The 12466-nt window shown below is 27.9% G+C and overlaps 1 protein-coding gene across 17 annotated transcripts; it reads right to left on the minus strand.

Annotated features, from left to right (window-relative positions):
- Nucleotides 1-5459: 5459 nt before the first annotated feature.
- Nucleotides 5460-8743, minus strand: LOC114129284 (leucine aminopeptidase-like). Of its 17 annotated transcripts, none has more exons than XR_007603240.1 (7): nt 8332-8743; nt 8179-8238; nt 8056-8125; nt 7769-7990; nt 6865-7004; nt 6347-6441; nt 5460-6237 (listed from the first exon to the last, which is right to left on the minus strand). XR_007603240.1 is itself a non-coding variant. In XM_050197516.1 (6 exons), exons 1-6 carry the CDS (start codon nt 8370-8372, stop codon nt 6714-6716), a joined length of 612 nt encoding a protein of 203 aa, XP_050053473.1. In that variant the 5' UTR covers nt 8373-8743; the 3' UTR covers nt 6252-6713. The 17 variants fall into 17 exon arrangements, 8 of the variants coding, with proteins under 8 accessions (XP_050053477.1, XP_050053476.1, XP_050053473.1 ...); XR_003592824.2 differs by having other exon boundaries at nt 6327-6441; XR_007603239.1 differs by having other exon boundaries at nt 6298-6441.
- Nucleotides 8744-12466: the final 3723 nt, after the last annotated feature.

Below are 12466 nucleotides of genomic sequence, written 5' to 3' on the forward strand. Positions count from 1 at the left end.
ATTAATCATTATCATAGACGACATAAACTATAGGCTACAAACTACTTATCAGTGAGATATAATTTTTTTAAACATAAATACCTACCGTATTTTTTTATTCATAAAAAAAAATAATTAAATATATAATATTTAATTTATATAAATAATTTTGATATTTATATACTAGGTATGTAGTTATAAATAAAAATATATATAATCGAATATGACTTGATTTGTCGCTATGGTTATTGAACTAATGAAATAGTTTATCATTCTAGAAAAAAAAATAACGAAGGTGAATATACTTAGTGAATTTGTGGAAATAAGGATCGAATAAGCAATTTGGTTTGGAAAAAAATAGTCGATAACATATTATAATATTATAAGTCATTTAGTCATCGAGTAGTATACATTGGTTGTAATAAAGATGATTTGTAAATAGATGACAGATAACATTATATATATTACGAAAATTTACAATCAGTAGTTAATTAATAATTATATACAATACATAACAGTAATGGATATACATAAACATATACATAGTCATAGTGTAAAATAACACAAAAACTAAAAAGCATATGATGAGATAAGTCGTCAAGGAGATATTTTAACTGTATTAATATTATATAAATTAAGCACGTTATAACTGTACTATTTTATTATTACTACCTATTTTATTTACCGTGTTGATGTGCCACGTACAAAATCGTATTTATTAGTTATTACTATTATACTTACGATCGAACATCGTTTATTTATTTTGAACTTGGCTGTACCCATATCGCGAACCATATTAAAATAAAAATCGTGGGATGAGAGAGAAAAACCCATGAACGCGGTTATTATAAATTTATAAATTGTAATAATAATAATAATAGTACACATTAGCATTATTATAGCTTTGCGTTATTTCATGCATGCACCGCATTCATATACGATATACGTGCGAACGAAGAAAAAATATCCATTTGAATAAATTATACTCGTTAGTTGTTACCGTTAATCGTCTCTATAAGACTGCAAATAACTATTATAATAAGGCATGTAGCGAAATTAATTCAAGAATCTATACTCTATTACTCTTCCCCACGACAGTCTTATGGAACAGTTTAAAATAATATTTTTGTGGTGATTTTTAACGTCTGAAAGATCATAGATCAATATAAAAATTTAACTGTTTACTTATACTCTACAACTATAATATTACATATAATTCAGTGATCAACAATAAATATTTTTAGTGGGCCTATTTTTAGGAAACCAACAAATTGTTGGGTACCAATGTACCATGAAAATTGAATGTACCTAAATCAATTATCAAACCAAAATAAAAAAATAAAATAAAAATTAATATAAACGTAGTTTAAAAATTCCAAAATAACAATTTAGAAAATAAATTACCCGTCTCCTGACTAGTTCGTTCGCGGGCCATCATTTAGTGACCTGCAATGACTAATATACTGATTGTACCTATATAGTCAGTACTTATGCACGAACACTTTTGAAACTTTCAATAAATGATCTGCACACTGTGACATTGTCATTTTGATCTCACAAATCACGCAATATATTTGTATAATTATATTACAATTATAAATAATACTAAAAATATAATGTATAAATCAGTATAATATGCTATACAATAATGAACCTCGAGATTCTATTAACTTTCAGTGTTCGAGAATTATGGACATTTATACAAAAGGAGAAGATTATTATCACGAAGTTTTGCTCAACATGGCTGCTCAAATGATGGGTAGGTATTGGAGTTAAAACAGTATACACAAGCTCCATACAGAATATCTACACGGCGCTCGGGATATATATAACATCATATTAATAATATACATGTTTTGGTGTTTACGTTAAAAAATTTTGTATTATATCACCAAATGGCAATCATGTGGGGAGGAAAAAGAAATTGGAATCTGAGACCATACTATAAGAATACATTTTATTTATTCCCTGCTGTTGAAAACTTGCCCGAGACTGCGAGACAAGCCACCCACATAAAACTCACATATCGTGCACTTGAGATTTCTGATAAAATAAATCGTTCACTTATCATAATAGAACCGTATAGCCTGTAGACTACAAGTTCGGGTTCTTACGAAATTTCTAATGACATTTTTAGTTTACCGAGAAAGTTTAAAACCAACAGATCATGATGTCAGATTATTTTATATTTTTAAACGTTTCATTTGAATATCTGATGTAAAGTATATTATAATATACCTACTGGGTATAATATGCTTAGTACTCAAATTATTATATAAAAAAGAATATTTTTCACTTTTCACGGGATTTAAAGACTGTTCCTGAGTATTTCTGACCCGTTCTTTTCGTATTCGCAAAGTGCACGTCTTTTAAAAGCCGTTCGTATACGGTTTTTTCGCCGTTCGCGTTTGTAGCTGTCACGACCGCCGACGACGGTCTTCCGGACGTTTTTCTTCGGGGTTTTTTTTTTCGAACGTCTATTTCGTGTTTTTCACGTCGGATCTGTCGATTTTCGCGTAGTATGTTTATTTCAAGATCTGTTATAGTATTCGATTTGTTCACAATTCCGATTCGTGCGATCGTGGCCAGCGATTAGGATTGCGAACGCCGATCGATTCTATTGTTATTGCTTAGATTTTCGCGTACCTATATAGGTATATTATATTATTACGTAAAGTGCTAACGTTTAATTTGACGCCCAGTATTTATTTACCGATGTACAATACCTACTGTTTTTGATTCAATAAATTGTATATTATATAGTTGAACCTATTTATATTGTTATGTTGTCTCGGTATCTTAACCTTTACGTATATCTTCAACCAGTTCAACCGTGGGTTGTGCTGTTTAGAATAAAAATGTTTCTTGACGACATTTTTACCGAACAGAAGTTACAATGTTAATGTACTCAGGGCCGTATTACTGCCTAGGGTGCCAAATTTTAACAGTCGAAACGAAATAGCAAATTTTTACCTACTTAAATTAGGTGGTAAATTTATTTTAACCTATGGGCGGTAAAAACCTTAATCCGACCTTGAGTGTACTTGGATATATATTTTAAAAATACATACACATACATTATGTAAATATAATAAGTGTACAATGCTATGAGAGACGTCAACAGTGTGTTTTGTAGTTGAATTTATAAGAAGGAAAAAAAGAAGATATGTTTAAAAAATATACATAAACCATAAAAGAATTATCTGTACTCACTCTGATGAATGATGAATTGAAAATTTAACGAATTGAGGTTTTTTTCATATTTATCCTGCCAACCAACATACGCTGTTAAATGTATAGAAGTAGTAAATATTATCAATCAAAATCATTATCGTGCAATTAAAACAAAATCATGCAAATTATTATTATTTATTAAATTGAAAAAAGTGAAAAATGTTTATCAAAAGCTGGAATTTTTAAAAATAAATCTCGTATTGCTCCAAATAATTCAATATTTAGTATAGGTTTTTTTTTGTTTGCGTATTGTTCTACTAAATAATACCTGAATACCTTATACCTTATAAGTTTGGTTTTCATATCTTTCATAATCACAGAGTAGTTATACGCATAGATAATATTATCTATGGTTATACGTTGGTAACTATCTTAGTTTTCTTAGAATCGAATATCGCTCGTTAATCGTTTTATTTTAGTTATGTTGTCATTATGTTTTCTTCGGTACATTTTAGTTGTCGTGTTATCTGTACCTAGATCTTTTATTCAATTATTAATTGTAAGTAAATTTCTTAATAAGTTTCAAAATTCCAAAGTTATGTGATTTACCATTTAGTCATATTGCTGATATGGATTTTGTAATGGCAATGTTCGAGCCGCTGTGCAAGAGTATAGGCTTCGATATCCAAAAATACCTGTTTTAGGATATCAATCGTTCTTCACTATTCACAGACACCTGGGAGAGTTTGGATTAGTACGAAATCGTAATGAACAAGGCGTAATGTTGGATGCAGAATTAGAAAAAGTGTTGGATATAATTATTAGAGATCCAACTACAAGTATCCGTCGCATTTCTGCAAGGCTGGGTGTATCAAACACAGTTTTGTTATAGTGATGTAATCATTTAAAGTTTTTAAATAAAGAAATTAGCTAATTTTAATTATTTTTTTTTTATTATTATTTACCTACCTATTCATTTTTTGTCGAAATCTCATTTTTGGTGGTCCTACCTTATAATTGTTGGCCTCACATTGGCACTACCTAGCAAAAACTCCTAGCGCCGCGACTGGATCTGCCAAATGTATCTGCTACCATACCAGGCCAATCTTCAGAGTCAAAATAATATGATGTCAGCTAGTTGACCGCGTTGATCAACCCATGTTAGCAAGAGTCTAGAAACTTACTCGGTATCACGATGAGGCGAGAGCCCCACTTATGCCAGTTTAGCAAGCACGTAGCAAGCGACATGGTGCCCTTCAGTTTGAGGAGCCTACCTCAACTAAAACGTAGTGGCTGTGGGACAGACGCAAGATAATAGCACAATCCATTGTACCTAGTGGGAGGGATGGTACCCAGATAGCACTAACCGAGTCGTCCCGCTTCTCGGAAAGGTGTGAACCTTAGGGTCTGGAACCAAAGTCAGCGAGGACTTACCGTATTGATCTTAGCTCCAAGTTCGACCACGAGTAGTTAAGTTGTTCACTCTACATAGATTTACTAAAATTCCAATAATTTAATCTACTATTGGGACTTTCAATGTCTGATAACTGAAATATCTGTAAAATTTCCCCTTCAAACTATGAATTTCCTAAAAAAAATATTGGTGCAACAAACCAAACAGATTGTATAAGATTACACTATATACACAAACAAAATATTTGCTTAAAAATCTAGTCGAGTTACTCTCGACGAATGATTTGAATTGGGTAGGTATGAGGTAGTACAATTATACACTATATCAGATGGCTGCAGATACACCTGAATTTGAACTGTAAAATATTAGCCAAATTGGCAATTTTTCTGTTGATAATTCATGAATTCACCATATAAAGCTAGGTATTTATTTTTATATTTAATCAGTTACTAGTTACTCGTAAGTACTAGTTATTTAATTTAGAATAAAATATATTTTACTATTAGGTATATGATTAATGATTATGAATACAGCTAATAAATAAATTATTCAGTTCATGAATCATAATTTTAATCCCATTGTATCATGATTAAAAATTATGGTTTCAGTTTTTATTTAATTGAAAGTACCTATTTTATAGCTTATTATAATATAATATTATTTGGATTGGCAATCTCTCAATTATTGTATTCATTATATCTTATACAATAGTAAAATACTAAACGATTATAATATAGTTATTTGTCCAGAGCTCTATGAAAGCAAACAATGTATGATTACACTAATACTTTTTACATACAAGTAATTGGCTATTTGGCTATCATAACAATCAATTACAATGGCATTCTAATATTTAACATAAAATATATGATAACTGATTAGTAAATAGAAATAATTATTAATTCAAAATTTATTTTCCCTAATAACATTCATATTTCATAGTATAATAAAATTCATTTATCAATATACTGGTATGGAGATGATATAGGTACTTGTAAACCGACCGAAATCATTATTTTATATCTAGTCACTGTCCACTGATGGCAATCTATCTGTTCTACTTACATCAAAATAACTATTTATCTGATTAGTTATTAGTATGATGTATCCTCTTTATATAATGTGTTTGATACCACAAAGACCATGTGATCTATTATGGTTATTCCTAGAATCCTAGTGTCGTACGCCAAGGTTTTTCATGATAATTGCATCTTGTTATTACTTTGTCCATATTTTTATTCTGTTGAAACTTGCATGGTTCTTTACATTGGATACGAATATTACAATTTTATTATTAGTTAAGTTTTAAATTTTGAATAAACAGTCAAAGATTTATTGATTTTTTTTTTTTTTACTTATGAAAATATGGGCAAAAAATTATCAATTTATAAAAAAATTTTTATTTTTATTAATATTTAAAATATTAAAAATATATATTCCATATTTAAAAATTATATTTTGCTAGTTTTTTTTATGCATTAAACCTAACATAGGTAATACCTAATCAATAATAAAAAAAATATTGAACACAAATATTATTGATTAAATTAATAATTTCTTATTTGTAAATCTTTAGCCACAATATAAGGACAAACATACATCATCCGTATTTTATTATTTTTAAAATTGTCTATTATTTTCATTCGTGTTTCTTCCAAAAGTAAAGATTCCTGAAAAAATACAATAATAAATAGGTAGAAAAAAAATGTATCGATAATTTTTTTTTTAACTGGTAATCAAAATATAATTTGAAAATAACCACTTGTATAAAGGACAAACATATTTTATTCTTCCAGACTTCCAGTGGTATAAATAAATTTTAATATGAGTTACAACTATTCGATCCACTTCAATTTTACACATGTTCTGAGTCACTAGATAGAAGTAAACATGGGTATTATTTATAACGTCTAAATTATTTTCTTAAAATTTACAATTGTTACAATACATATTTTTAGTTTAGTTCTTATCTAAATACAATTTTGTAGTTTCCATTACTGTTAAAATCATAAACCTCTTGCCTAGCTTTTACTTTTAACAAAGTAAAGTTATTTAATTTCAAAACCAAAGCTAAAAATTGTATAATTTATGTTGTTTAAAATTTATTCAAATCAGAATTCTTAAAATTGTCACCAGTACGACAGTATCATCCCATTGTTCCCCGCGGTTTAACAAAGAGATACATGCATCTTAATAACTTGGATAGAATCTTTAAAATTATTAAATAATACCTATAAACATTAAACTTTTATTTACCTACATATTTTCCCATGTCACTTAACTAAATAGATACTTACAAAGGTATTATTGGAGGCATACCACAAGTATATAGCCATAAATCCCAATCTATTTTTAAGATGGCACCATCCTCCCAGGAAATAATGTGGCAAATATGATTAAAAATCTTTCGTACCAACAGACTAATACTTGCATTTTTCTAAATAGGATTTGAAAAATATTTAAAATTTGACTATGAAATATTTTTTTGTTCAGAAATGAGAAACCCATACAGTTAGTTCTAAATTAAACATCTTTACCAGCTCCTAACAGCTTTTCTAAATAGAACAAGAATGTATGACCTTTTTCATAAGGATAAATAGTAAAAGCATCATCTGGATCAATACCAGTTAAATCAACTATTAACTTTGTTAATAGATTTTATGCTCCTAAATTATTAACCTACAATAATAGTTATTTTTATTGTTATGATTCTTTAGTAAAAATAGTCATAGAAGCATTACCTAGTAAATATTTACAGATTATTTTAGATCTTCAAGACCAAGTAATGCAGCAAATTCTCTAGAACTCTCGCCATTCAATAATCCATGTATTCTGCGTTCCACATAAACTGTAAATCCTTCATTCATCCAAAAATATTCAGAATGTTAAGTTGCCAGTCCAACTATGTGCTATGTCATAAGCCACAACATTTACAAGACTCCTATTTTCATCCTATATTAGTTAACTATAAATATATTATCTTTGATATTACCTAACTTACTAGTAGTGTGGAAGTGATTAAAGTCAAAAACAGCTTTTCCATACCACCAAAAGGAAATGAAGATAAAATAACAAGTAAGTCATACATTTTTCTAACAAAAGGACCACATACACTTTCAACAATTCTCAATAGTTCGGTGTCTAAAAATATCAACAAATTATACAGTAATAAAATATTCAAATGTTAATATTATTTTATACTTGTTCAAATTCATATATATTTTTATCAATTTCTTCAGGTTCAAACCAAAGTTTTGATACAGGACTTAATGTTTTACTGGCTAGAATGCCAATAGCTAGGGCTATTAAATATGACTGTACAGGAACAGTTTGTTGGAATAAGAATGTGTGTGTATCTCCATTATCAATTACTTCTAACGGAACCGCGCTCATCAATACTTTTAATGGTTTAAGAGCTGTAATCTGTAAGTTATCTATAATTAATTAAATATTTTCAAAAATTCTAAAATGTTTAATTATAATCTTACTTTTGCCGAGTATGTAGATTTTGTTGATAGAAGTATCTTGACGAAGTAGCACAAATTGTGCATGAGCAGGCTAAAAAATATATTTTATTTAATTGAGATTAATCTATAAAAAATATAACATACTTGACATTGGCTAAATAAATATGAATGGACTTTGTATAAAGTTTGTTCGGGTGTAAGCCACTGTAAACATAGGCAATATTAAACAACCAATAAAATTCAAAATATAATTTTGTTTTTTGGCATTGATTGTAGTAATTTTTTTTTATTACTCACCAGGTAAAGAATAAAATCCTAGGTCGTTCGAACTTAGCCATTTTCCCAATAACATATTTTTACTCTATATACATAATAGTGTTGGAAAATAAAAATTAAAGACTGTTCCAATATATTATAAATGATTTAGACGTTAGAATTTTAATTTAAAACATGTAGTCATTGTAAAGACTGTATCTAACTGCTGTAGAGCCGTGCAGTGTCATCAGTCTGTTAGTCTTGTCAACTGTCAAGTGTCGAATTTCGACACACCAATACATTTCATTTAGTTTATAGTGTTTATATTCAAGTAGTCAATTATATTATTATGTATTCATTATTTATGTATTACGCTGTTGGACTGTAAGTAAAGTTGTCTGCTACCGCAAATGGTACAAAATATTATCAGCTGATTATCAGTGAATCAGAGTATCTAATATCTATTTTGTGATATCACACCACCAAATACCACAACAACCTGTTGTGATAACACATTATCATTTGATTGGTATTTGGTAATCCTTAAAGGCAGCGGTCAGCGCCCAGCGGTTCCTTTTTAACTTTTTAGTTGGGCGGACCTCCAATTATGTAAAAAAATCTTTGAGGCCCACTAATAGCACACCTATATTTGTATTCATAAAATAATTATAATATAATGTAACATATTACATATAATATATTATATTATATGTATACGGCATACGCCTATTGTATATGAATGTGAGATAAAACTACATTCAAAAGTTCGATACCATTAATTGTATACTTAGGTATTGTACACTGTAGTTAATACTGATTAAATATTATTTTAACTAGAAATATTATTAGGTATATAACATAAATATATATTAATATTATTTTAAATATATATTATATTATATGCTTCACGGCCCAGTACCGTGCTGCTCGAGGCCCATGGGTTGGCTGCTTTAAGGCTTAGATCATGATTGTATTTTTTGATCTAAGGGTAAACCGTACTAAAAACACCATAATATTACTTATCTGTGAATTTAAAACCATTTCCAACATCGCCAATTAAACGTAGTGGAATCTTTTCCATAATGATTTATAAATTATATAATATAAATTAATATTATGTTGTATCGGCCATTCGGCCATCAGATATCAGCCGTATACCAAGAATCATATATATATATACTAATATATTTTGTCTGTAGCCTTATGCTCATAACTCATATATTGTTTAGGTCGTAGCATGACCAAATGACCGATATTGTGGCATTCTCCAAGTCTTCATATCGGCATGGTCCGTAACAAAAACACCATGAATTTTTAATTTTAATTTATTTTATGCCTAGGCTTGTAAATTATGACAAAACCATCTTTACGAACATGGTTAAAGATGGGCAATTTTCAAATGTTCACAAATCAACTTAATTCAATGTTAAAATAACGAAAAAAAATCATACTTAAGAACTTAAGATAACATTATACCTTCAATTTTAAAAATATTGAAAAATATAAATTAAATTATTCTCAGCTTAAAATATGTCTATGAATTTATGACTAATGACTTTAATATTGTCATCATGTTATGATCAATGTGCGTTTGAAATACACTTATTAGTTATTATGATTATAACGCTAAGTGTATAATAGGTATACCTATATACTATATAATATTGTTTTTAGATTCTGAACGAAGTGATGAATGTATTGATTTTACAATGATGTGTGTTTTTTTTTTTTTTTTTTTTTTTGTGTCTGTGTACAGCATAACTAGTCGAAATAATGCTCCAATTTCAAACTATGGGGGTGGTTTCCGATGTAAAAGTGAATATCCTTGGTGCATTATAGAGGTAAAAAGTTAACATTTTCCAACAGTTTTCAAAAAAATCGAGAAAAACAAAAAAAAAATGACGGAAAAACGGCAATTTTTACGCAAAACCAGTTTTCGACCAAATCGATTTTTTTTTATGGTTGTAATTCAAAAACTAATCACTGAAAATACTTGAAATTTTCACCAAATGTTAATGTCAGTGGTATCCGTATATAGTTAAATTTTCAAAAAATTTTGACTTTTTTTGAGTTATTTATAGACCACTGAAATTTTCGATTTTTTTGAAAAATTTTTTTTAAAGTGTCGATAAAAAATTTTTGGATGACCAAAAAGTTTTGAAAATTTAATACAAGGTTCCTTATGAGTTGTTTTTAATGTAGCTAAAAAAAATTAAAAATCGTTAGTCACAATTTTTTTTTATAAGCGTTTTTAGTTCAAATTTTTACGAAATCTGTCGAAAACCCGAAAATTTGCAAGTAATTTTGAAGTTGAAAAATCATAAAATTTTTTTCTTTTATAACTAAGTTTTGAAAATTTGGTACAAGGTTCTCCATACATTTTTCTTCAAATATCTGTAAAAAAAACTCTACCGGATTCAGACAAAAAATTTTTATGAGTGTTTGAAATTTAAATTTTTACAAAAACCGCGTTAAATAACAGTTTAGCCTCAAACGATTTTTGATATTTGTTATTATTCAAAAAGTATAAGTCGTAGATACTTGAAAATTTTACCAGTTATTAAGATTCGCGTTTTCTTTACGTGATTTAAATTTCAAAATATTTTGACTTTTTTTGAGCTATTTATAGACAACTGAAATTTTCAATTTTTCTGAAAAAATATTTTTGAAGTGTCGATAAAATTTTTTTGGCCCTATCAAAATACTTGAAAATTTAATACAAAGTTCCTCATAAGTTATTCTTATAGTGATTAAAAAATTATAAGAATACATAGGCACAATTTTTTTTTATTAGCATTTGAAGTTCAAATTTTGACGAAAATTCGTCAAAATTATGAATATTTGCGAAATATTTGAAGTTGAAAAATCATAAAATTTTTTGTGTTTATAACTAAGGATTAAAAATACAACACTAAGTTTTCCATAAGTTTACCTTCAAGTATCTATAGAGAAAACTCGAAGCATCATTATAGGAAAAATTTTAAGTGCGTTTGAATTTTAAATTTTAATGAAATAGCGTAACGATAACGATTTATCCTCAAACGATTTTAAATATTTGTTATTATTCAAAAAGTATAAGTCGTAGATACTTGAAAATTTTACCAGTTATTAAGATTCGCGTTTTCTTTACGTGATTTAATTTTCAAAATATTTTTTAATATAAGCTGGTTTTTTTAAACTACCTTTTTTACCAACCACTAGAAATTATATCCTAGGCTGACAAATCATCTTCGTTCAGAATCGTTTTTCGTATACAATGATAACTATCATTGGATTCAAATTTAACACTCCTATAATATATAATAATGATCCATACGGCACCTAATGTACAGCAGAGCGGTACTCACTTGCCCACTTTTGTTTTATTCTATGACTATGACTAAATACTATTTATTAAGCCAAGACCCTGATATTATAACATTATGCTAAAATATTCGAAATTCGAATTATAAAGTAAAAACTTATTTTCAAAGTAAATAATAAATATTTCTGATAAGTTTAGGTCATCGACTATTTATCATCTATTCATCTATATTCTATATGTATTTTCAATGTTCAATGGTCAAATTTAAATCAAATGGTATAGGTAGATACCTTTTTTAATGGTTAATATTTAAGAAAACGCTGAAGAGAATCGCTCCTAAATATTGTTCTCTAAAAATCACTTTTTAATGCCATTTCTTTTGTTTTTCATAGACGTGTTTTTACCGCTAAAAATAGCCTGCAGAATAACGTTCTCTGAATTAAAATCAATAAATAGAAAAAACTAGGTCATCAGAATATAAATATATTAATTATTAAGATATATAGGTATATTTTGAATCTGAACAAAGTGATGAATGTATTCAGTATTGATTCTTCAAAAATAATACTTCAATTTAAAACTTCAGGGGTGGTTTCCAGTATAGAAAATTGAATATCCTTGGTACATTATACAGGTTAAAAGTAAGAAGTTTCCTGTAGATAAAAAGAAATCGAGAAAACCACAAAAAAGTGACGGAAAAACGAGAATTTTTACTCAAAAACCAGTTTTCGATGAAATCGATTTTTTTTTTATAGTTATAGATATATTATAACTTAAAAACAAATCACTGTAAATACTTTAAATTTTCACCAAATGTTCATATTAACGTTATCTACTCAAGGTTTAATTTTCAAATATTCTAACTTTTCGATC

Source organism: Aphis gossypii, chromosome 1 (genome assembly GCF_020184175.1).
Source record: "Aphis gossypii isolate Hap1 chromosome 1, ASM2018417v2, whole genome shotgun sequence".
Lineage (NCBI taxonomy): Eukaryota > Metazoa > Arthropoda > Insecta > Hemiptera > Aphididae > Aphis > Aphis gossypii.